At 41.5% G+C, this 27,047-nt stretch overlaps 1 protein-coding gene across 1 annotated transcript; it reads left to right on the top strand.

Moving 5' to 3' along the window:
• Window positions 1–18,723: 18,723 nt before the first annotated feature.
• On the top strand, window positions 18,724–25,222 carry LOC127307129 (sister chromatid cohesion protein PDS5 homolog D). Its single transcript, XM_051337834.2, has 14 exons — window positions 18,724–19,142; window positions 19,524–19,727; window positions 19,815–19,996; window positions 20,618–20,744; window positions 20,845–21,165; window positions 21,358–21,408; window positions 21,495–22,136; window positions 22,377–22,481; window positions 23,116–23,198; window positions 23,557–23,608; window positions 23,737–23,811; window positions 23,893–23,927; window positions 24,308–24,379; window positions 24,464–25,222. Exons 1-14 carry the CDS (start codon window positions 19,035–19,037, stop codon window positions 24,933–24,935), a joined length of 2,529 nt encoding a protein of 842 aa, XP_051193794.1. The 5' UTR covers window positions 18,724–19,034; the 3' UTR covers window positions 24,936–25,222.
• The last annotated feature ends 1,825 nt before the right edge of the window (window positions 25,223–27,047 follow it).

Raw genomic sequence — 27,047 nt, 5'->3', positions numbered from 1 at the left:
GTGTTGTGTGGGTGAACCTATGCTAATGTACCGCCCTTCCTAGGACTAATACATACTTGTGATTATACCCCTTGCAAGCATCCGCAACTACAAGAAAGTAATTAAGAATAAATCTAACCACAGCCTTAAACTCTGAGATCCTGCGATCCCTCCTGCATCGATATACCAACGGGGGTTTAGGTTTCTGTCACTCCGGCAACCCCGCAATTAGCAAACGAATACAAGATGCATTCCCCTAGGCCCATAAATGGTGAAGTGTCATGTAGTCGACGTTCACATGACACCACTAGAAGAATAACACCACAACTTAAATATCACACCATTGAATATTACTCAACCATAGTTCACTACTAACATTTAGACTTCACCCATGTCCTCAAGAACTAAACGAACTACTCACGAGACATCATACGGAACATGATCAGAGGTGATATGATGATGAATAACAATCTGAACATAAACTTGGTTCAATGGTTTCACTCAATAGCATCAACAACAAGTAGAGATCGATACCGGGAGAGTTTCCCCTATCAAACAATCAAGATCAAACCCAAATTGCTACGGTGGTGACGGTGTCCAGCGGTGATGACGGCGGTGATGATGGTGGAGATGATGATGATGGTGATGGAGATGATGTCCAGCTCGATGACGGTGACGATGGCGTCGATTTCCCCCTCCCGAGGGGAATTTCCCCGGCGGATTCCTGCCCGCCGGAGAGCTCTTTCTCTCTGGTGTTCTCCGCCCGCAGAGGCGGCTGTAACTCTTCGCGAGGTACCCTCTGTGGCTTAGGTTTTCGGGACGACGGATTTCGCGAAGAAAAGGAGGCGAAAGGGGTCGTGGGCCCCCCAGACCACATGGCGGCGCGGCCAGGGCAGGGGCCGCGCCGCCCTAGGGGGTGGGCCCACCACTGGTCCTCCTGGCCCCTCCTTCAGCTTCCTTCGTCATCTTGAAAAATAGGATTTTTGGTATAATTTTCTCCCACAGTTGATCTTCCGAAATATTGCGTTCGACGGTGCTTTTTCCAGCCAGAATCCTGCTCCGGTGCTTGATCCTCCAATAATGATGAAACATGCAAAATAGATGAAATAACATAAGTATTGTGTCCCAATATGAAATATATCAATGAATAACAGCAAATTATGATATAAAATAGTGATGCAAATTGGACGTATCAACTCCCCCCAAGCTTAGACTTCGCTTGTCCCCAAGCGAAACTGAGCTCGATAGACAGGACCACATGTTTATGGAGTGAAGAGTCGATAAATAAAATACGGACAAGAAGCATAATATTCATTCACACAGGACATTATAGTAAACAACCTCTTATAACTCATATTGAAACAAGTATAAGGTAATCACAAGTAAAGGTGCATGAGAAATCATGATTGGTGATGGCAAACTTCGTTCTTGGTCAGAGAACAATTAACAGATTATATTTATCTCATTGAGCAGCGCTCTCATGTTAAAGTTTATAAGGCACAACTTGCATACTCAATCATAATGGTCTTCTCATGATCATTGATAACTTGCAAAGCTATATTCATTCAGATAAAACTTGTACTAAACAAGGAAGAATAAAAGACATGATGTAGCAAATCACAATATAATGGTTTGATCACAACTACTCAAATGCTTGCTTGAGATGGAGGGAAATAGGTTTACTGACTCAACATAAAGTAAAAGACAGGCCCTTCGCAGAGGGAAGCAGGGATTAAATCATGTGCTAGAGCTTTTTCAGTTTTGCAATCATATAAAGAGAATAAAAGTAACATTTTGAGAGGTGTTTGCTGTTGTCAACGACTGGTAGCGGGTACTCTAACCCCCTTGCCAGACAACCTCCCAAGAGCGGCTCCCATATTATTTTCATTTTGTGTGGCACTCCTTCCAACCTTTCTTTCACAAACCATGGCTAACCGAATCCTCGGGTGCCTGCCAACAATCTCATACCATGAAGGAGTGCCTTTTTATTTTAGTTTTATTATGATGATGACACTCCCCCCAACCTTTGCTTACACAAGCCATGGCTAACCGAATCCTTCGGGTGCCGTCCATCAATCACATACCATGGAGGAGTGTCTATTTAGTTTAATTAATTTGGGACTGGGAATCCCATTGCCAGCTCTTTTTGCAAAATTATTGGATAAGCGGATGAAGCCACTAGTCCATTGGTGGAAGTTGCCCAACAAGATTGAAAGATAAAACACCACCTACTTCCTCATGAGCTACGAAACATTAACACAAATAAGAGATACTAAGTTTTGAATTGTTTAAAGGTAGCACATGAAGTATTTACTTGGAATGGCAGAAAATACCATGTAGTAGGTAGGTATGGTGGACACAAATGGCATAGGTTTGGGTTAAGGTTTGGATGCACGAGAAGTATTCCCTCTCAGTACAGGTCTTTGGCTAGCAAGGTTAATTAGCAAGCATAAGAGTCGAGGGAAACAAACAAATATACATATGATAGAAACAATCATGCATCTTCCTTGTAAGCACAAACAATTTTAACTTTAGAATAATAAGCTATGAGCTAACAAGAAAGACAATGAAACAACTACATGTATTTCTCTTTTCTATTTAAACCTCAAAGTGTTGTTGCTATTGACCAATGCTAAGTTTGCCAAAACCAAATAGATTCATTCAATGCTCCCAAAGTGATACTAATACTAACAACAAGGTGAATCATATAGTAGAGATTGCAAACTAAAATAAGATGTGCAATATGTAAATGATAAGACTTCTCATTAATATTCCATAACGATAACTCACACCAAGGGATACATAGATAACCAACTAAAGGAGAGATACTTCCAAACGCAACCCATCTTATATGATAACTTCCCTACTCATGATATGACACTACTTGACAATAAAAGTAAAAGGTAGTGATAATGTGATACCGGCACTCCCCAAGCTTGGAACAAACCAAGGGGATGCCAATACCGATGATGAATTACTCCTTCGGCGATGGTGGTGATGAATTCTGACAAGCTTCTCAATAAGCTCCTGAAGCTCGTCAATCCCGTATATGAGATTGCGAATCATCTCCGAGTTGTGCTCGACGCGGTTAAAGAGTGCATACGATGGCGAGTCCCAGCTCTTGGAGTTATTTCCCCACTCTTGACCTCAGGCTCCTTCTCTCCTGCAATGTTAGAGCGATCTATATCCCACTGGCTAGGCAATGCTGCCTTGGGAGTCCCTTCAATTTGATTATTGAAAATTAGATTGTGGAAGGGGTGATGAGTGCCTGATGGAGATGTTTTCGGAGCTAGGTAATGACGTGGAACCCCTCCTCCAGTGCGAATTCTCGCGCTCTTGTTTGCACTAAAAGGGTTGTCCACCACCTTGATGCTTGCGATAGTAGCACGCGGGTGTGCGCGCGAATCTTCCTCCACCTCTTCTTCATCCTCTTCCTTGACGTCCTTGTCTTCCTCTTTCCCCCCAAGATCTCGATCATCTTCATCCGGAAACTCCTTGCCCTTGTTCTTGGAAACCATGGTGCTTCTAAACTGAAAACAGATCTGGCGAAAACAGCTCGAAACAAAATACGTCGAAAACACGATATACGGACCTCCAGGGGTCCGGGGGATTATATAGCAAAATTTTTCACGACAAACGGAAAGTACCAGATCGAACCAGAGTCGGAAAGGGGCGACGGGGCGGCCAAACCATAGGGCGGCGCGGGCCCTGGTCAGGCCGCACCGGCCTATGGTGCCACGCCCTCGTGCGTCCTTTCCACTCCGTTTCGAACTCGTAATTTCTCATATTTTCCAAAAATAGCGAAAATATTGTTCGGAAAGTAAATTGCGTACTTTTCATTACCAGTACTGTTACCTATTCAAAGTCGAGTTCTGGCGGACTGTCAATTTGCCCTTTGATGAAAGCTTCCGGTGTTTCCACTTGAATAATATCAACATCAACATTATAAGAATCACCCGAGATATAATGCTTGAGTCTTTGTCCATTCACCACTTGCGTAGCATTGCCTTGGAGAGAGCTAATTTTGATTGCTCCTGAACGATACACCTCCTCGACAACATATGGTCCTTCCCATTTCGAGAGTAATTTCCTGCAAAGAATGCGAGGCAGACCGATACAATAGGACTTTATCCCCAATATTAAATTCTCTTTTGATAATCCTCCTATCATGCCATTTTTTAACTTTCTCTTTAAAGAGTTTAGCATTTTCATAAGCTTCACTTCTCCATTCATCTAGAGAACTCAATTGCAACAACCTCTTATCACCGGCAAGTTTAGGATCTTTATTTAATTCTCTAACAGCCCAATAAGCTTTGTGCTCTAGTTCTAAAGGTAAATGACAAGCTTTCCCATAAACCATTTTATAAGGTGACATTCCCATGGGATTTTTATAAGCAGTTCTATAAGCCCATAATGCATCCTTCAATTTACTAGCCCAATTCTTTCTAGTTTTATTAACAGTCTTTCCCAAAATAGATTTAATCTCTCTATTTGATAATTCTACTTGACCACTAGTTTGAGGATGATAAGCGGAAGCAATTCTATGATTAATACCATACCTAGCAAGAGTTTTTCTAAAACCTCCATGAATAAAGTGAGAACCTCCATCAGTCATAATATATCTAGGTACTCCAAATCTAGGAAAAATAATATCTAAAAGCATTCTTAAAGAGGTCTCACCATCAGCACTTTTTGTAGGTATAGCTTCCACCCATTTAGTAACATAATCAACAGCAACAAGTATATGAGTGTTACCTTCCGAAGACGGAAAAGGTCCCATAAAGTCAAATCCCCAACAATCAAACGGTTCAATAACAAGAGTATAATTCATGGGCATTTCATTGCGTCTGGAGATATTACCAACCCTTTGGCATTCATCACAAGATAAAATAAACTTTCTCGCATCCTTGAAGAGAGTTGGCCAATAAAAGCCTGATTGTAGGACCTTTTGCGCGGTTCTTTCTCCGGCGTGATGTCCTCCATAAGCACTACCATGACATTTACTCAATATCTCCTGTTGTTCATATTCGGGGACACATCTTCGCATACTACCATCCACTCCTTCTTTATATAAGTGTGGGTCATCCCAGAAATAATGCCTCAAATCATAAAAGAATTTCCTCCTTCTTTGAGCTGAAAAGGTTGGAGGCAAGTACTTGGAAACAATAAAGTTAGCATAATCAGCATACCAAGGACTGTCTCGCGAGCTCACCTTTATTACAGCCAATTGTTCATTTGGAAAACTATCATTAACAGGAACAGGATCATAAGCAATATTTTCCAATCTAGACAAATTATCAGCAACAGGATTATCAGCACCTTTCCTATCTACAATATGTAAATCAAATTCTTGCAAAAGAAGTACCCACCTAATAAGCCTCGGCTTAGCATCTTTCTTTGTCATAAGGTATCTAATTGCAGCATGATCAGTATGAATAGTAACTTTCGAATCAACAATATAAGATCTAAATTTATCACAAGCAAAAACTACAGCTAATAATTCCTTTTCAGTTGTAGCATAATTTCTTTGAGCAGCATCAAGAGTTTTACTAGCATAATGAATAACATTCAGTTTTTTATCTACTCGCTGTCCAAGAACAGCGCCTCTGACAAAATCACTAGCATCACACATAATTTCAAAGGGTAAGTTCCAATCGGGAGGTTCAACTATAGGAGCTGATTGTTAAGGCTTTCTTAAGAGTTTCAAAAGCTTCCTTACAATCATCATCAAAAACAAATGGTACATCTTTTTGAAGAAGATTAGTAAGAGGCTTTGAAATCTTGGAGAAATCTTTAATAAATCTCCTATAAAACCCAGCATGACCAAGAACACTACGAATACCTTTTACATCCCTAGGATAGGGCATCTTCTCAATTGCTTCAACTTTAGCTCTATCAACTTCAATACCTCTCTCAGAAATTTTATGTCCCAATACAATTCCTTCATTAACCATAAAGTGGCATTTCTCCCAATTAAGAACAAGGTTAGTTTCTTCACATCTCTGCAAAACTTTATCAAGGTTTCGCAAGCAACTATCAAAAGAATTCCCATAGACGGAAAAATCATCCATGAATACTTCTACAATACTTTCACAAAAACCATGAAAAATAGCAGACATGCATCTTTGAAAAGTAGCAGGAGCATTACATAAACCGAAAGGCATGCGTCTATAAGCATAAGTTCCATAGGGACAAGTAAAAGTGGTTTTCTCTTGATCTTTAGCTTTATGACAATTTGTGAAAACCCAGAATAACCATCAAGAAAACAAAAATGAGTATTTTTAGACAATCTTTCCAGCATTTGATCAATAAATGGTAAAGGGTAATGATCTTTCTTAGTAACTTTGTTAACTTTTCGAAAATCAATGCACATTCTATACCCTACAACTACTCTTTGAGGGATGAGCTCATCATTATCATTAGGCACAACAGTCATACCTCCTTTCTTGGGAACGCAATGCACAGGACTAACCCATCTACTATCAGCAATAGGATATATAATACCAGCTTCAAGAAGTCGTAATACCTCATTTCTTACCACTTCCTTCATCTTTGGAATTAGACGACGCTGATGTTCAACAACAGGCTTTGCATCATCTTCCATATTAATAGCATGTTGGCAAATAGAAGGAGAAATCCCTTTCAAATCATCAAGAGTGTAGCCAATAGCGCCTTGGTGCTTCTTCAATATTTCCAATAACCTTTCTTCTTCAATCTCTGAAAGCTTAGAACTAATAATAACAGGATATATTTTCTTATCATCTATATGAGCATATTTAAGATTATCAGGCAAAGGCTTTAAATCAAAAACAGGATCTTCCTTTGGTGGCGGTGTTGTACCCAAATCTTCCACCGGTAAATCATGCTTGAGAATAGGTTGGCGAAGAAAAATTTCCTCAAGCTCATCTCTTTCTTTCCTAAAAACTTCACTCTCGCTATCCTCCAAATGTTGCTGCAAAGGATTATTAGGAACAAGAACAATAGATGCACATTGCTCCATTTTAAAATCATTACTAGGCAAACCAGCTTTATAAGGAGTTTTGGTAAATTTAGAGAAGTTAAACTCATAAGATTCACCAGCAAATTTAGTCAAAATTTTCTCTTTCTTGCAATCTATAATAGCTCCACAAGTATTTAGAAAAGGTCTACCAAAAATAATAGGACAATAATCACTAGCAGCAGAACCAAGTACCAAAAAGTCAGGATATTTAATCTTACCGCATAAAACTTCCACATCTCGAACAATACCAATTGGAGAAATAGTTTCTCTATTAGCCAGCTGAATAACCACATCAATATCTTCAAGTTCACAAGAATCAATTTCGTGCATAATCTCCGTGTAAAGCTCATACGGAATAGCACTAACACTTGCACCAATATCACATAATCCATAATAGCAATGATCACCAATTCTAACAGATAGCATAGGAACACTAGCTTGTTTGGGTTTATTAGGATGTGAAACAATATTAGAAGCATCTTCACAGAAAATAATATGACCATCCTCCACATTTTCAGTCACAAGATCATTAACTATTGCAACAATGAGGTTCAACTTTTATTTGTTCTTCGAGTTCTACAGGTTTCTTTTCACTTTTATGAACCGCACTATTTATAACAGTACTCCTTCATTTTAGCAGGGAAAGGAGTTTTTTCAATATAAGCTTCAGGAATAACATGATCAGCAGTTTCAACTACAACGCATTTATTAATAGATGAATCAATTTTACCTTTATACGGTTCATGATACTTATCAAAATTCTTCTTTGGCAATTCATAATGAGAGGCAAAAGCTTTATAAAGATTTGCAGCAACTTGAGAATCAAGACCATATGTAGCACTCATATTACGAAATTTATCAGTATCCATAAAAGCTTCAATGCATTTATAATCATAAATTATACCCGATTCTCTATCCTTGTCGTTCTCCCAACCTTCGGTATTTTCTTGGATTCGATCAAGAAGGTCCCTTTTAAACTCTTCTTTGTTGCGTGTAAATGATCCAGAACAAGAAGTATCCAAAGCAAGGTCTTGTCTTGAAAAGAAAGTCTTGCATAGAAATTATCAATAATAACATTACCAGGAAGCTCATGAATGGGGCATTTGAGCATTAAAGACTTCAATCTCCCCAAGCTTGGGCAATACTCTCTCCATCATGAGGCCAAAAATTATATATGCGATTCGATCCTTATGAATTTCACTTGGAGGATAGAACTTAGAATAAAACCGGGGCACAATATCATTCCATTCAAGAGAATCCCCATTATCCAGTAATTTATACCAATGCGCCGCCTTACCGGGACAGCGATAAAGAGAATAGTTTCTTCCTCACTTCATCCATAGCAATACCTGCACATTTGAATAACCCGCATAATTCATGCAAAAACAGGTAAATGATCACCGGGATGGACGGTTCCATCCCCTTCATAGCGGTTATCCATAACACGTTCAATAATTTTCATAGGTATTTTATATGGTATTACTTCCTCACCTGGCGCCTCATCCACTACCGTTGCAGTAGTAGTAGATTTCCCAAATAAAAATTGAAGAGAAGATCTCTCCATAATGACTTATAGCAGCGAAAGAAATAAAATCAGCACAACAAGAAAGGTTTTCCTTACCAATTCCACTTACCAATAGCGCTTCACTCCCAAGCAACGGCGCCAGGAAAATAGTCTTGATGACCCACAAGTATAGGGGTGTATCGTAGTATCTTCGATAAGTAAGAATGTCGATCCCAACGAGGAGCGAGAAGGTGTTGACAAGCGGTTTCGATGAAGGATTCACCGTAAATGCTCACAGACAAGTATTCGGGGGTTTTGATGTAACGGTTGAATAAAGTACGAGTATGTAAAGTGCGAGAGTAACAATTGCAGCGAGTGGCCCAATCCTTTTTAGCACAAAGGACAAGCCGGTTTGTTTACTTATAATGACCAAACGTTCTCGAGGACACACGGGATTTTAGTCTAGTGCTTTCGCTACATACGGCTAAATAATCTTCATTGTTATGATAAGTGTTGTGTGGGTGAACCTATGCTAATGTACCGCCCTTCCTAGGACTAATACATACTTGTGATTATACCCCTTGCAAGCATCCGCAACTGCAAGAAAGTAATTAAGAATAAATCTAACCACAGCCTTAAACTCTGAGATCCTGCGATCCCTCCTGCATCGATATACCAACGGGGTTTAGGTTTCTGTCACTCCGGCAACCCCGCAATTAGCAAACGAATACAAGATGCATTCCCCTAGGCCCATAAATGGTGAAGTGTCATGTAGTCGACGTTCACATGACACCACTAGAAGAATAACACCACAACTTAAATATCACACCATTGAATATTACTCAACCATAGTTCACTACTAACATTTAGACTTCACCCATGTCCTCAAGAACTAAACGAACTACTCACGAGACATCATACGGAACATGATCAGAGGTGATATGATGATGAATAACAATCTGAACATAAACTTGGTTCAATGGTTTCACTCAATAGCATCAACAACAAGTAGAGATCGATACCGGGAGAGTTTCCCCTATCAAACAATCAAGATCAAACCCAAATTGCTACGGCGGTGACGGTGTCCAGCGGTGATGACGGCGGTGATGATGGTGGAGATGATGATGATGGTGATGGAGATGATGTCCAGCTCGATGACGGTGACGATGGCGTCGATTTCCCCTCCCGGAGGGGAATTTCCCCGGATTCTGCCCGCCGGAGAGCTCTTTCTCTCTGGTGTTCTCCGCCCCGCAGAGGCGGCTGTAACTCTTCGCGAGGTACCCTCTGTGGCTTAGGTTTTCGGGACGAAGGATTTCGCGAAGAAAAGGAGGCGAAAGGGGTCGTGGGCCCCCCAGACCACATGGCGGCGCGGCCAGGGCATGGGCCGCGCCGCCCTAGGGTGTGGGCCCATCCTGGGTCCTCCTGGCCCCTCCTTCTGGCTTCCTTCGTCATCTTGAAAAATAGGATTTTTGGTATAATTTTCTCCCACAGTTGATCTTCCGAAATATTGCGTTCTGACGGTGCTTTTTCCAGCAGAATCCTGGCTCCGGTGCTTGATCCTCCAATAATGATGAAACATGCAAAATAGATGAAATAACATAAGTATTGTGTCCCAATATGAAATATATCAATGAATAACAGCAAATTATGATATAAAATAGTGATGCAAATTGGACGTATCATACGCGTACAGCACGCGTCCGTTGGGAACCCCAAGAGGAAGGTGTGATGCGTACAGCGGCAAGTTTTCCCTCAGTAAGAAACCAAGGTTTATCGAACCAGTAGGAGCCAAGAAGCACGTTGAAGGTTGATGGCGGCGAGATGTAGTGCGGTGCAACACCAGGGATTCCGGCGCCAACGTGGAACCTGCACAACACAACCAAAGTACTTTGCCCCAACGAAACAGTGAGGTTGTCAATCTCACCGGCTTGCTGTAACAAAGGATTAAATGTATAGTGTGGATGATGATTGTTTGCAGATAACAGTAGAACAAGTATTGCAGTAGATTGTATCGATGTAAAAGAATGGACCGGGGTCCACAGTTCACTAGAGGTGTCTCTCCCATAAGATAAATAGCATGTTGGGTGAACAAATTACAGTTGGGCAATTGACAAATAGAGAGGGCATGACAATGCACATACATGATATGATGGGTATAGTGAGATTTAATTGGGCATTACGACAAAGTACATAGACCGCTATCCAGCATGCATCTATGCCTAAAAAGTCCACCTTCAGGTTATCATCTGAACCCCTTCCAGTATTAAGTTGAAAACAACAGACAATTGCATTAAGTATGGTGCGTAATGTAATCAATAACTACATCCTCGGACATAGCATCAATGTTTTATCCCTAGTGGCAACAGCACATTCACAACCTTAGAACTTTCTGTCACTGTCCCAGATTTAATGGAGGCATGAACCCACTATCGAGCATAAATACTCCCTCTTGGAGTTAAGAGTAAAAACTTGGCCAGAGCCTCTACTAATAACGGAGAGCATGCAAGATCATAAACAACACATAGATAATAGATTGATAATCAACATAGCATAGTACTCTCTATCCATCGGATCCCAACAAACACAACATATAGCATTAAAGATAGATGATCTTGATCATGTTAGGCAGCTCACAAGACCCGACAATGAAGCACAATTAGGAGAAGACGACCATCTAGCTACTGCTATGGACCCATAGTCCAGGGGTGAACTACTCACTCATCACTCCGGAGGCGACCATGGCGGTGAAGAGTCCTCCGGGAGATGATTCCCCTCTCCGGCAGGGTGCCGGAGGCGATCTCCTGAATCCCCCGAGATGGGATTGGCGGCGGCGGCGTTTCTGGAAGGTTTTCCGTATCGTGGCTCTCGGTACTGGGGGTTTCGCGACGAAGACTATATGTAGGCGGAAGGGCAGGTCAGGAGGCGTCACGGGGGCCCCACACGCTAGGGCCGCGCGGCCCCCCTGGGACGCGCCGCCCTAGTGTGGCGGCGCACCGTGGCCCCACTTCGTCTCTCCTTCGGTCTTCTGGAAGCTTCGTTGCAAAATAAGCCCCTGGGCGTTGATTTCGTCCAATTCCGAGAATATTTCCTTACTAGGATTTCTGAAACCAAAAACAATGAGAAAATAGCAAGCGGCTCTTCAAAGATCTCGTTAATAGGTTAGTGCCGGAAAATGCATAAATATGACATAAAGTATGCATAAAACATGTAGATATCATCAATAATGTGGCATGGAACATAAGAAATTATCGATACGTCGGAGACGTATCATCCCTAAGTGGCCCTACTCGTCAACATGTAACGGTCAAGGTATTTGACCTGACTACAAACCTCCATCCGAGCGTTTGCGAGGATTTGAGACTAGCGGGAGGGAAAAAGTGAGGAAAATTTTAGCGGTTGGGGAAAAGTGGGTACAACTATACCTGGGCATGGGCAGCCCGACACGAACGGCCCAACCCGACCTAGCCCGAAAATCCCGGGCCAGGCTCGAGCCAAGATTTTGAGCCCGATAGTCGGGCCGGGCCAGGCTTCGGGCCAAAGTAAAGCGCGACTAAATCCGTAGTCGGGCCGGGCCGAGCTTGGGCCCAATTTTTAGGCCTGGTGGTCGGACCGGGCTCGGTTTGGGCCTAGATTTTCTGCCTTGGCCTTTTTTGGCTTGGCCTGACTTTTGCCCAGGTATAGGTACAACTAAGGAACCAAGGATAGGACAATAGAAATCCCAAGAAATAAAGGTGCTCTAAAATCCTACAATATCTTTCTATATTTTGTAGTACTAAATTAATTCATTAATTATTTATTAATTACAATAATTATTACAAAAGTTGGAATTTACCAATCTTCTTAAATTCTAGAATATCTTTCTAGATTTATTCATTAACACATTTATTGTAGAAGATTTTTAGCACCTTTTTATCATTAAAAAATACTAAAAATTTCCTGCAGTAAATGCGTTAATGAACAAATCTCGAAAGAAATCTTATTAAATTCTGGAATATCTTTCTAGACGTTCTTATTAATGTATTTATTATCCTCCAATAAATGTGTTAGTGAAAAATCTGGAAAGAAATCTTATTAAATTCGAGAATATCTTTCTAGACGTTCTCATTAATGTATTTATTATCCTACAATAAATGCATTAATGAAAAAAGACTGGAAAGAAATCTTATTACATTCTAGAATATCTTTTGAGACGTTCTCATTAATGTATTTATCATCCTACAATAAATGCATTAATGAAAAAAGTCTGGAAAGAAATTTTACTAAATTCTAGAATATCTTCTTGGACGTTTTTGTTAATATATTTATTATCTTCCAACAAATGCGTTAATGAAAAATCTAAAACAAAATCTTATTAAATTCTAAAATATCTTTCTAGGCGATCTCATTAATGTATTTATTGTAGGAGATTTTAAGTATTTGTTAGGCAATTTATAAGGGTGTTATTTTTCGAAAAATAATAATATTATTTAATTCTAGAATATCTTTCCAGATTTTCTCATTAATGTCTTTATTCTAGGATATTTTTAGTATTTGCTGTGGAATTTATATGGTATTATTTTCCAAAAATAATAATCTTGTTAAATTCTAGAATATATTTTCTAGATTTTTTCATTAATGTATTTATTCTAGGAGATTTTTAGTATTTGTTAGGGAATTTATATTGGTATACTTTTTGAAAAATAATAATCTTATTAAAATGGTAGAATATCTTTCTAGATTTCTCATTAATGTATTTATTGTAGGAGATTTTTAGTATTTGTTAGGGAATTTATATGGTTATTCTTTTTGAAAAATAATAATCTTAGTAAATGCTAGAATATCTTTCTAGATTTTCTCATTAATGTATTTAATGTAGGAGATTTTTATATTTTTAGGGAATTTATATGGGTATTCTCTTTGAATTGTGATTTTTATTAATTCATGTAATCCCTATTTACTAATTAATATGGCCCAAATATGAACTCGATTAGATTGGATTGGCCCATTTGATCATACGGGTCTGGCCCATTTAGGGCCACTCGAGTTAGGTTTATCTAGGTTTATTTACTTACGACAGGAGGCTCTATAACGATCATGGTTAAGGTGCTGTGTACTAACAATTGAGTTTGTTCCTATTTCCTTTCTTTGATCAATGTTCAACCTTGATTTCCTTTGAGGTACTCTAGATCAAGTTTTTTACTTGTGGGTTGTTAGCTACTTAATTAGGCCATGGTCATTCTCATATCGTGTATTTGGTTGCCTTTTCATAAATTGTCTGTGATTTCTACTTATATCAGGTCCAAATTTTTATAAGTATATATGAAATGAAAGGGATTTGTAAGACCCGAATGCAACATACCATTTATACATTTTGATACCATATAATTTTAAAAGTAGTGCATCGAAGACTGTGGGAAAAAGGTGTGCCATATATTTTGGTAAGGGAGTACTTTGTAATATTATATTGCAATGATCATTCGTAATATCTCCAATGACAATGCATTCAATATATATTTAAAATTGTGATATATATATTTCATTTGTATGATTCATTCTTGTGAATCAAAACAGTTATTCAGTTTCTAACTATTTTTATGCCAATTTATTCTTTTTTTAAATCTTTGATATAATGAGTTTGAAGTATAATGAGTTTGGGAAGAAGGTAAATTTTATTGTTAAAAAGGTGCTCACAACTGATCACTTTTTATGTATAACTTGGTATAATGAGATTTAAGTGACATTTTGCATGGATACACATAATACATTTTCCTACTAGTTATTCTTTTAGTGGTTTCAGGAACATGTGTGTTCTTTTTTATGCATAATTTTCAAGTCATGATAGACTTACGGGTTGAGGTTAAAAGACACATGGGTCCGGTCTCCTTGTCTCCATATTTTGTAATGATATAACTATAATTCTCTTCTTAGTGTAAAACATATAGAAAACCAACCATAGGTTTCTGATTGATATTACTAAAGGTCTTCTTGTTGATATATGTTCGTCAGCATAAATAGTCACTCATACATTTAAATATTTGAGGATTGACAATTATTACCCTCTCTTTGCTTTATGGACCAATATTTATAAATTGTGAGCCCAAAGTGCTATCAAAGGTGGATCATCATCCCTAAATATATTGTTATTTATGGTTTCGCAGTTGCTTAAGCTTCCATGTTGTCCGTGTACTTTAGGTACACTTAGCATTTTTTTGTATGCTCTTCAATGGTAAAATGCATTATACCAACATCTTTCCTCCACGATAATTTTTAATCTCTAGTGAAGCTAGTACGTATAACCTTTACCTTTAACTTGCTATGGATAAGCGGATCCAACTTCGATGATCCCATGTTACCTTTTTAGTGGACATCCACCATGTTGAAATGCAGGAGGATATTCAGCAAACATGCTTCAGAGATTTTCACATATTTGTTCATCATGTTTCACAATGAATGTTCCATTCTTGCACGATAAGTCATGGTGGTGATTCTAAAATGTTATCTTCTATAGATGTGTCAATAACATAGTAAGTGCATGTACACATTCAATATATCATGGTAATGTGTACAATTTTTTATAAGAGGTATCTTTATAAGCACCATCATGCTTTATTCAAATAAAGAAGAAACCATCGAGTGAAAATCGAACATACAAATTTCTTCTTTACTTGTACATATAAGCATTTTTTTGTGAATAATCATCTCCTATCACTCGCCATTATTTTACTTTTCATAATTCATCACCCCCACATTATATCCATTAACAAATTCAAGAGCAGTTGTCACCTTTGGGAGCAACAACATAATGTACAACAAAAGTTCCATCTAATGTAATTCTTTTTCCGCCATTGTTGTTCATTCAAGTGGTTCTATATCCTGTTGACTTTGTCACTAACCCGCTCTATATGTATGGATCCAACTCTCATAATTTCATGGAAACTTTGAGCAACACCAAACTAACTCCGATTACTACTTGCTAGATTCATGTGACAAAATTTTGGACAAAATTATATGGCATTCCATTGTACTCACGTTGAGGCGACTATTTGACACATTTAATATAGAAAGATACACCCTTCCTTCATCACCTTCACCCTCACCATCAAGTCTTGATGGTGTTTCTATAAACTTTCATTCATTACAATGGTACTAACTACAGAACAAATGAATGCACACTTTGATACATGATGAGAAATAGACACCGCATTTATCACATGTTTTTTGAAATGTCATTGTGGGTTCAACTGCTATTTTTAAAAAAGTCAAAATATAATGAAAACACAACAAATTTATGCATCACATAATTGCACCCTTGTTCGTCAACCGCCGTATCCTAGTCCTGGCCTCACTCTCTCTTCATATTATTGTTCGTCTCCTCTTTCACCATCTTCCCTGGTCTCCTCCAACAATTTCAAGATCAACTATAACCAACATGTTGAGCTCTATTGCGACACCACCATCATGCACCATCTTGTGCTTCCACCATACCGAGTTCCTTCATACACTATCATAGTTACCTCTTGATTTGTGCTTGACTTGTTTCACATTGCATCCTTACTAGCAAGTCTTTGTGGTGTATCTCTATTTGTGATACATATGCAACAAAGTCATGATTCAATCACCATTTTTTTTGCCATATGTTTCATGCGAGATACCATCATAAATTCATCATTACTTTTTCTAAAAAAACAAGGCACACCAATTGGATTGTCTCGAGACTTTTCTAACCATATATATATACTTATCATCTCTAACAACTGTCGTCTACCTCTAGCCACTCGCTAGTGCTATTTCCTCCTTTTGTCTTCTCCATCTTACTTCCTCCAATAACTTCAAAATCGACTTTCACCTTTTCATCTTTCATCATCCCCATTTTATCTTCTCTGGTGACTCTGAGACTTGTTATAACCTTTGGGACTACCATCTCAATTCCATAGCATAGTCAGACCTATTGTGATGCTTTTTTCACCAACATTGTTAACTCAAGTGGGTCGAAACCCTCCAGCCTATGTCCCTAACTTCCATTTGTTAACAAGAGTAAAATCCTATGGTTCTCGTCAAGTTCTAGCAACAGCATCCAATGTACTCACATTGAAGCGGCTACTTGACACATCACTATAGAGATCTGGACCCATTGTTCATCATATTCATCATTTCCGTCAAATTATGGCGGCGTTTCTAAAAGCTCTATTTCTATGTTGGTGTTTGATACACAACAATCGTGTGGACCCTTTGATTTCATATGGAGTGTCGTTATTTGTACTATGTTTGCTTTCTATTCAAATATGGACATAACCGTGGAATAGCAGACATCCAATGGTTTCATGCATCCTTTGCAAGTATATATACCCTTCTTCTCGAACCATGGTCTCCTACTCAATACACTCTTTATCCCCACTATTGCTCTTTTAAATCTCCACCGCCATCTCTCATCTCCTCCAATAACTTCAAGACCACCTTTAACATTTTTTTTGTGGAGCTTCGCCTAGGCACTACAAACCCACCCTTGTTTGTGCTTCTATTACTATAGTTGCCTATATCAGCGAGCTTCCTTCAGTACGATAGTTAACTCTAGCATTACCAGTTGCCTATATCAGCGAGCTTCCTTCAGTACGATAGTTAACTCTAGCATTACCAATCTTCGTCTTGATATGCGCCCACGATCAAGCATCTATTCAACAAATCTAGTGTAGAGAGTTGTAGTTGCCGCTTACCATCTTTCATCCTCACCAACAAGTCTTTGTGGTGCTTCTAAATGTTTAATCTTCATATTCGTGCCACTAATGCAACAAATACATGGTTCCACCGATATATCGTGACAACATCGACATCTTGTTTCCACAGGTTTCATATACGGGGTGCAATTACATTATTATCGTTACTTCTTATGGAAAACAAGACGCTGCCGTTGGATTGCGATAATCTGCAATCTAGCGGTCCCAAGTATTCGCTACCCGTACATATATACCTTTCTTCTCGAACCGTCATCGTCTACCTGGCACGTACAGCTTGATCATCTTCCTACCGAGCACCTTCCTCGCAACGAGCGAGAGCGCGAAGAGCAGCTTCTCCGACGGCGGGAGGACGACGGACCCTATGGCCACGATGTTGGCCTTGAGCGTCTCCCCCGCGATGGCCACCAGGTCCTCACGCGGAGCTTCCTTTTGCTGGAGGATGGGCTGCGCTACGTTTTTCTCTTCCACGCATCGGGTGGCCTGCTTGGGCTGGGCCGCATGCGCAAAGGCGACCGCGTTCGGGTCGGGCGTGGCTGCTTTGGTCAGCGGCCGGTGGTCAACAAGTGCGGCTGGTGGCTGCTTTGCTCCGCGCGCGCGGTCGAGTCCTAGGGCCAGCTGTCATGGAAGAAGCGCACGCGGGGGCGGTGCGGCGCGGCGTGACGTCCATCCATCGATCGCTGATCATCTTCCTGCCGTCTCTAGGACAACCATTCTACTCATTATTGTTATTTCCGCCTTGCCCCCTCTCCGCGTTATCCTCACCAACAAGTCTCGGTGTTGCTTCTAAAAGCTTTTCCTTTTCTATCTATGTCACCAATGCAACAACTAGATGGATCCACCGATATATCGTGACAAGGCCAACATCTTGTTTACCGTAGGTTTCATATACGAGGTGCCATTACATTATTGTCGTTACTTCTTATGGAAAATAAGACGCTGCCAGTGGATTGCGACAATCCGCAATCCAACGGTCCCAAGTCTTCCCTACACGTACATATACCTTTCTTCTCGAACCGTCATCGTCGCAATCCAACGGCCCCGAGTCTTCCCTACCCGTATATATACCTTTCTTCTCAAACCGTCATCGTCTACCTCCCGCCGCAACCATTCTACTCGTTATTGTTATTTCCGCCTCTCCCCCTCTCCGCGTTATCTCCGCCGACGACTTCATCTCGATCGATTATCAGCCTCAGACCGTGGAGCGCCGCCGCGACAGACGGGTCCGCCATGGCCCGCGCTTCTGTGTTCCTCCTTTGAGAAAAAAAAAAAACTAAAATTCTGACCTTTCTTCTTTTGTTGGTGGTTGAAAAGGGAGGATGGCCAAAACCCTAGGTGAAGTTGCCATTTCGGTGACAGGGAGCTGCGTGGCAGCCATCGGGCAGCCTGGCCCGAGGAATGGACGGCCGAGATGGCTGCCCCGCCCGGCGGCGGCGCCCAGCGGTGGAGGTCCCGACGCGCCCGTTGGCAAAATTGGCAGGCCGCCGCGCCGAACTGGCCCAAACGCTCCTCCATAAATTCCCCGCCGATTCCCACAGTCTGTCCACCACCACAGCCCCGCACCGCACCCAAATCGCGTCTCGTCGTGGAAAGGGAGCGGGGGGTTGGGAGCTATACACAACGAACAAATCTCTCTCGTCACCACCACCACCACCACCACCGTCCACCGCCACCCCGCTCTCGCTGTCGTCCCCCACCGCTCATCGCGTCGGAGGGACGCCCAGCCCTTCCCCCACCGCCCCATCCACCCCGCCGCGAGGGGAAACCCTAGCGGCTTTAGATCTCCCACCCGGCGCTCCGATCCGGGCGGCTACCGCCCCGATTCGGCGTCCTGGCGCCTGAAATGGCGGCGGAGGTGCCCAACACCGAGCTCGAGGAGCAGCTCAAGGGTATCGGGACCCGCCTCCAGGAGGCGCCCGACGACTCCCAAGGCCTGCTCAAGCTCCTCGACGTGAGCCTTCTATCCCATCTTTTTTTTAATCTTGTTTCGCTTTCTTTTTCTGTTATAGTGGTTGTCACTGTAGTTTTATGGGGTTTGGAGGATTGATTGGATTGGTGCTCTTGGTTTATTTGGTCACTGTTTCTCTTGATTTTACCCAATTCCTCGCTCTACCAGAAAAAAAGTGGAGTTCCTTATATTGATTTCAGACCATTTTGCATCTTCTTGGTTGCCGGTATACAGAGATACCACGGTGTCAGCTTTCTTGAAATTCCATCCTGCTATTTAGATTTGCAGTAAAAATAACGGTCTGATTATGCCAGCGGCTGTTCTAACTTAAACTCGCCTGCCCGTCTGATCTAATCTAATCAAAATTTTCGTGTGTTGATGCAGGAGGTCGAGATACTTCTACTGAAGGTGGAGCAATCACCTCCGAAGAGCACATTCGTGGCCATTCGCCCAGTGATGACTGCCCTGGTCAGGGGAGACCTGCTGGCTCACCCCGACGCTGATGTCAGGCTTGCCATAGCATCCTGCATATCTGAGGTCACAAGGATCACTGCGCCCGAGGCTCCCTATGAGGATGCTGTGATGAAGGTACCACATGGCCTTTCCTGATTATACGATTATTTCATCATCATATACTTCGTATCCTGACCTCACCTGTGCTTCTTAATTTGCCAGAATGTCTTCTCTGTAATTGTGGAGTCCTTCCGGACCTTAAACGATATTGAGAGCCCTTCCTTTGGGAAAAGGGCTTCAATTCTTGAAACCGTGGCAAAGGTCCGCTCATGTGTGCTCATGTTAGATCTTGAGTTGGATGAGATGATCCGGGAAATGTTCAGAGACCTCTTCACAACTATGTCGTAAGGAACCTCTTCCCGTTATTTATCCTAGTTTCATCTATGTATTCTCTTTGCTACTGTGCTGGATATATATATATATGCTTGATTAAGTTTTGCTAGCCTGTATTCTTTGGACATGTTCAAGGTGTTAGTTTATTTACCTTACATGTTTTTTTAGCCTCTTATCTATGTTTTATGGATAAACTCTTACTCATCTATTCTACCTGTCCTGTACTTTTTTTTCTTGATGAAAAATCTAGCATTATTATCAGATCTTGATTATCTTATTATTCTTTGGACATGTTCAAGGTGGTAGTTTATTTACCTTACATTGTGTATTTAAAACTCACCACTCTGCGATAAACTGCTAATATTAGAGTGATTGTGAATTTGCAAGTTGCTAGCACTGCCTTTTAATGTTTGAATGCTCCATTCCTCTTTCTGAAAACTGTATTAGTTTGTAAAGCCTACAGATGCATTTTTTCCACACTGCTACCAGTTAAGCTGGCTGGTTCTGCTACATGTTTTCAATTAAATTAACATGAACATGGTTGACGAGATTTATCATTTTAGATGCATTATTAGTTGTATTTTCTGAACTAATTCTGATGACTGGATTTTATTTGTCATATCGTTTTTCAGATTGGACCTCCCAGAAAATGTCATGTCATCTATGGCGACAACACTGAAACTGATAGTAGAAGAGAGTGAGGAAATACAGGCAAACCTTGCATCATTTCTTCTCCAAAAGGCTAGAAAAGAAGAGAAGGTATGCCATTTCAGCTTTCTTCACATTTATAATGTGGATTTATGTTGCGTGGGCAAGAAAAGAGATTCAGTTGAACTAATTCTCTGTTCTATCTTTCCAGGAGATATCTCCAGCATCTTTTGAACTTGCAGAGAGGGTGCTAAGCATCTGTGACAAAGAGAAAATGAAACCAGTATTCCTGAAGTTACTTCAAGATCAAGGCACTGCCTTGGATGAATACAGCAACAATTTAACCTTGGTTTGTCAATACGTAAAGGTGGAAGTCGACAATGCTGATGAAGTTGACAATGCTGATGAAGTTGACAATGCTGATCAAGTTGACAATGCTGATAAAGTCGACAATGCTGATCAAGTCGACAATGCTGATCAAGTCGACAATGCTGATCAAGTCGACAATGCTGATCCTCCTGTGAAGGACACGGTCAGTTCAAGTACTTACACAGGGCTACTAATATTGGGGGATATTTGCATTTTGTTAGATTTAGGGTTGTCGTATGACCAGCAATAAGTTCACAAATAGCTCACATGATTCCTGAAAAGAAAATATCTTTCTGTATAGTGTTGGTGTGGATGCACCTGTCCTAATTTTTTAGTTCTCACTCGTGATGTTCAGGTGGATGATGGCAAACTTTCTGAAAGGACTATTTCTGATGAATTACCTCAGGTATGCTGCACTGCATCTCTTATACCCATGGAAATGAATCAATTCTAGAAATGATTGATAGTATAACAACACATCAATATTTGCAGGAATCTTCCAAACTGGAGGAAGATGTCAGCCGTCCTGAACAAGATGGTACTCCGCTTGATAATGGTGAGGCTAATCAAGGACCACCTTCACCAAAAGAGAAGCCTGAACAGTCTTGCAATACTGAAAACACAAAAGATGTTGAGCAGTTGAAATCTGGTAGCAATGAAGATACAGAATCTCCTGATGCAAAGCCCAAGGAGTCATCTGATGTTGATTCAGACGAAGACCTAAAGCTCAAACCCTGCAAGTCTGTGGCAACTCTGCACTCTAATGTTGATGTTGACAAAGAGTTATCTGCAGACAAAAAGGCAGTTAATGGAGTAGCTGTTAACGCAGCAAAGCCTGACGAGAGCACACCTGATGTAGTTAAGCCAAAACGAGGCCGGCCTCCTGGACTGAAGTCATTGGAGAAGAAGGCTGCTAGAAACAACCAGGCTTCTGGTTTAGCTTCAAAGAAGACCGAGGAGGCTACTGATTCAGCTGGAAAGTTAAACAAACGATCAGCTAAGAGTAATGTCAAGTCTTCCGCCAGAAAGGCGGGTGAAGGGGAATCATCAAAGAAGCAGCAAAAGCTCAGCTTGAAACAGCCAAAGGATGAAACCCTCTCAGAGGAAGACACTGCCAAAGATCTGACTCTAAAGGTTATTTACTAATATAATTACCTCTACTTAAATTTATATTAGGAGTATGTAGAATATCAGTCATTTCTTATGGTTAAGGGCCTGGTTTGTCTTCGCTGGAAGTTCTAAAATAGAGCTTAATTGCATGAGCAATAATGAATCTATATGACATTCACAACTTGAATTCCGTAAACGTGATATCATAGTTAAGTTGTTTATGAGCAGTCTTATTCATGTACCAACTGTTCCATTGCAATACAGGAAATGGTCTCTCCCAAGTCTCTGACCAAGGGTTCAGGCAGAACCAAGGTTCAAAGTGGGGAGAATAGTGAGCTGAAGAGGAAACGTGAACACGATACTGAGGAGGTATTCATTCTTACTTAGTTACATGCGCATACATGATTGTTTCTGTAAATAGACTGGTCTATTGCCTGGTTGTTTCACCTACTTTCCCTTACAATTCATTTTTTAACTTTTGTATATAAAATCATAACTTGAGCGAACTCTTGCCCCTCTGCATTCTGCAGATAAAAGCTAAATGCATGTGCCTAATGAACACCTGTTCAGTACATCTGCATTTCTTGTAGAGAGTACGGACATTCCTTTTTTCACACGTATATTTCTATTTGTTGCTAAAACTTCACAAGGTAGATGTGCAATGCAGAACTACATGTTTGAACTGTTTGTATATTCTATTTTGCAATTAAAAGAAATTAAATAAGATTCCTAGCTTATTTGAGTGATTCCGAACCAAAATCTCAAAATACAGTAGTTTTAAAACATAGACTTGAGCTTTATTTTGTTGAGACTCACTCAAGATCTGCAAAGCTGAGATATCCGTTTTTCTGGATCATCTAGCGGCGATGCTGTTGCTGTGTTGCAGATCAAGAGTGTTAAGCATTTCTTTTTTCTTTTCCTTACACCTCTCCCTGCTATGGAGCTTGCATGTGTTTCTGTCTAGGTATTTGATCTGATCATTAACTTTGTATGCTCTTGATAGACTCCTCGTGCAAGGAAAAACAAAGGTCTGGACGCTAGCCTAGTTGGTGCAAGGATCAGAGTCTGGTGGCCAGATGATGAGATGTAAGTGCGATGGATATTATTTGTCTGATAATGTAGCGTGAAGATGATTAATTCCTGGATTCTCAAACTGTAAAAAGCTTAGTCATTGTTACTAGTACAATATTGACCTATACGAATGAGATGTAGATATGATATTGCTTGCTATCATTACTTGCTCAAATTTTCAAGTTCTAACTATGTCAATAACTCTTGTAATCTACGGTCTAGTTTCTGCAAAAAAATAAAAATTCAGAGGTACAGAAATATATTTCATCTGCTAAACGTCAAGTCATTTTGGCTCGTCATGGATGTTGATGTCTGCATATTTCATTTTGTTGTTCATTTTAGATTTTTATAAGCCTTTCTTTTCTATTATCAGGTATTACAAGGGTGTTGTTGACTCATTCGACACTAATTCAAAAAGGCACAAGGTCTGTACACTATTTTATCTGCCCCTCCGTGGGTGGCTATTTGATTTGCTTGAAGAACTAATGTTGATTCATAGTCCAATTGTTCAATTTCCTTTTCTTGTTGGTCCCTGTGCTTTTTCGGAGCTTAGGTTGCGTATGATGATGGAGATATAGAGGTACTATTGCTTAGGGATGAAAAATGGGATTTCATCAGTGAGACTGAGGTATGCACATCTTGTTAACCTCAGGGTAATATTAGGATCATGTTTTATTTCATTCTTTCTGATTAACTGTTATTCTGGCAGGAACAAAGTAAAACTCCTGTTGTGCCATCTGAGACGTAAGCAAAATCATCTACTTGTGTACTTTCAGCTTTGAAATTTGAAATCACCTGTTTTAATTCGCAGTAGCTAAACATCAATGATTTGAATATTTATTCATGCATAATTAATTTAGTGAGAACCAACATGCACCAAGTATCACTCCTGTGCTAGGGGTACTAGCATAGGGGATCGGGTGGTCAGTCAAATCTTAAAAAAAAAGGGAAACTATTTGTCCTTGGCCTATTCTAGGAAAGCACAGACCTGACTCGCCTAATGACCGTCCACTTTCCCAACTCTGAGCTCTGTTAATTCTCGCTTGTTCTGCACTGTCATCAAACATCCCTAACACAGAAAAGGTGTTATGTGTTAAATTTGTATTACTGTCTGTTTCAACCAGGCGGCGTGGCAGGAAAGGGAGAGGAACCTCGGTGCAGCCAGTGAAGGAAGAAAAAACAGAAACACCTAAAAGGTAAGAGTAATCACACATAGAATCCATAGTTAGATGTTTTCCTAGAGTTCTTCTCAGACTTGTTTTTTTTCTGCATGGTTGCAGTGAAGGAGGGGAGCTTCCAAAGAAAAGGGGCCGTCCTAAAGGTTGGCGTCCAAACAATGCTGGAACACCGTCTTCTGCAACTGCAAGTAAATCGAAGGGGAAAACTGCTATCAAGGAGGCCAAAGGGACACCTAAAACTGGAGGTGATCTTAAGCAACAAGGTGAAAAGGGTGCCAAAGACAAAGCCACTCGATCAGCTGACAAGCCAAAGGGTGATTTGGCTAAAGACAGCAGCAACCAGAGTGGCAGCAAACCAAAGGAAGTTGGTAGCAAGGGAAAGGATTCAAAAGATGAAAGCAAATCTGCTGATGCACCTGTGAGAGGTAGGCCTGGCCGGAAACCAAAATCTCCTGCGACTCCTGTGGCTGGTGGTGGATCTTCTGTGAAAGAGAAGCGGAAGGAGAAAGAAGAGGAGGCACCTGAAATGGAGCAGGAAGCATCAACTGGAAAGAAGCGCAGGAGGAAGGCTTAAACTTTGCTGGCCCGTGTACATCTCTTGTAAATGGGTTTGCTCTCTCTTAGTCTCATTATCGGTGTTTGGACATTGCGCCGTGTATGGATTGTAACTCCTTGGTCGTCGGTTACCTATTGAATTGTGTGCTGATTGGGCATCATGTTGTAGCTAGGTAGCTGTAGCCAGAAAAATTTCAGTAGCTGTAATGTTAGGCGTAACTTGTTGTTGGATGTTAATGTTGTGTCAGATGCTGTTGTAGCCAGTTTATTGATGTTCTATTATATATAGGCTATTTTATCATTAAATTTTGTGGCAGATATGCATGTTCGTCTAATCTTCTATGGAAGCTGTGTGGGTTTGTCTTACCTTCTGTGGAAGTTGTGCAGGTTTTTTTGTCTATACCTTTTTTTCGCAGAGAAAAGCTGTTTTGGAGAAGGATGCTCTCAACTTGCCGGTGATATTTATAACATTGTTTTGCAGTGTCCTTCTAATGTCAGTGGTTGTCTTTGTTTACAACGGGATTCAGCTCAAGAGGCCTGCCTTGCAGGTGTGATCTCCCATGTTTTGTTGAGATCTGGTTATCATCTTATTTGTAACTTTACCAGAGTTGAGCCTGCTGAGCACTATTTCCTCGTAAGTCTTACCCAGTCCATGTACAGGCAATGAGGTAATCAACTAGTAGCACTATCGTCTTGGTCGTCTCTTGTCATGTAGACATCACATCACTAATCCACTTGGCAGATAGTGACCAGGTCAACAATTCCACCTTGTGAACGTTTGCAAAGGGAAGTCGACAGGAGGAACGACCTGATCGTCAACTCAATGTTTAAAGGTAACCGTCACATCAGAACATCGCCTTTGGAATTTCGTTGGCCACTTGGAATTCGCAACGCATCGATGGCTACTTGCAGAGTTGCAGAGGTTTCTGTCTTCTCATGGTCAAGCTGGCAATATAGAATGACAAACAGAAGCTGGATTACGCAGCATTCTGTTTTTCTGCATGTCTGTGCAGAACGAGATAGTGGGGTTAGGCCGCCGTCAGCCCGTCGTTGTTTAATTTGCACTGTGCGTGGTGTTTATCCTTTTGTTTATTTGGTCATGAAGGCTGCACTACACTTGGGGTGTGTTCGGTTATGGGATGAAGAGGAATAGAACGGAACCATCATGTACTTGGAGTCCGTTTGCGTGTTCGGTTTGCCAAAGGAACGGAATTAATTGGTTCCACAAAAGAGAATATTCTGCTCAGATGCGGAACGCACTGGTTCCACCAAATCGGCCGGACGACGAGGAACGGCTGGTTGACCAGCCCAACTAATCCCTCCAAAAAATAATTAGCCTCCGTAACCGTTTCTCTTCGTCCTCTCGGTAGATGCGTGGGACGATGGCGAGCAGGCGCGGCGCCGGACTGCACGCACGCGAGGAGGCCGACGACGCCCAAGCGCGGACGCGAACGCGGACGGCGGGCGGCAGCAGTGCCGCGAGCGGCGCGGCGGGCCGGGTGAACACGACGCCGGATTGCGAGCACGCGAGGCGGCCGACGGCGACGGCGCGATGGCTCCCGACGGCCCGCACATGCGGCTCTTAGCGGCCACGCGCGGTGGCTCGGCGGCCGGCACCGTGGCAGGGGCCGGCACGCGCAACTCCGTCGGCCGGCTCGCGCGGTGGCGAGGCATGGCAGCCGCGGCCCCTCGGCGGCCACGCCCGGCGGATCTTCGCGGCCAATACCCGCGATGGAGCCAGGCACGTGCAGCTCCCGGTGGCCAGCATGCGTCGGAGGCGACGCAAAGGACGCCCGGGCGACGGCGCGAAGGACGCGTGAAGGCAACAAGCGGGCGATTGCTGCTAGCTATCCATCAGATTAAACCTAAGCTCAAATTATTAGCATTTTAACCACAATTATGGCTATTCCCTTCCGTCCCAGTTCCTCCAACCGAACACAGTATGGAACCATTCTGTTCCTCGTTTCTTTCCGAATCGAACACAAGGTCGGAACCGTCCCGTGACCTTGGGACAGAACCATTCCATTCCATTCCTTCTCGTTCTGGAACCGAACACACCCTTGGTCAAAACGATAGACATCCCTGTGAAAGAGGAAACGGTGTGAAGGTTATCCAGCGCTAGGTAGAGTGG

Source organism: Lolium perenne, chromosome 6, assembly GCF_019359855.2.
Source record: "Lolium perenne isolate Kyuss_39 chromosome 6, Kyuss_2.0, whole genome shotgun sequence".
Lineage (NCBI taxonomy): Eukaryota > Viridiplantae > Streptophyta > Magnoliopsida > Poales > Poaceae > Lolium > Lolium perenne.
Note: the sequence above shows the minus strand (reverse complement) of the source record. Positions and strands in the feature narration are given on the sequence as shown.

Coding starts and splice junctions, on each gene's coding strand:
- LOC127307129 (XM_051337834.2), top strand. CDS start 19,035: ATGGCGGCGGAGGTGCCCAACACCGAGCTCGAGGAGCAGCTCAAGGGT. Junction 19,143..19,523: donor GCCTGCTCAAGCTCCTCGAC/GTGAGCCTTCTA, acceptor GTGTTGATGCAG/GAGGTCGAGATACTTCTACT. Junction 23,928..24,307: donor CCTGTTGTGCCATCTGAGAC/GTAAGCAAAATC, acceptor TGTTTCAACCAG/GCGGCGTGGCAGGAAAGGGA.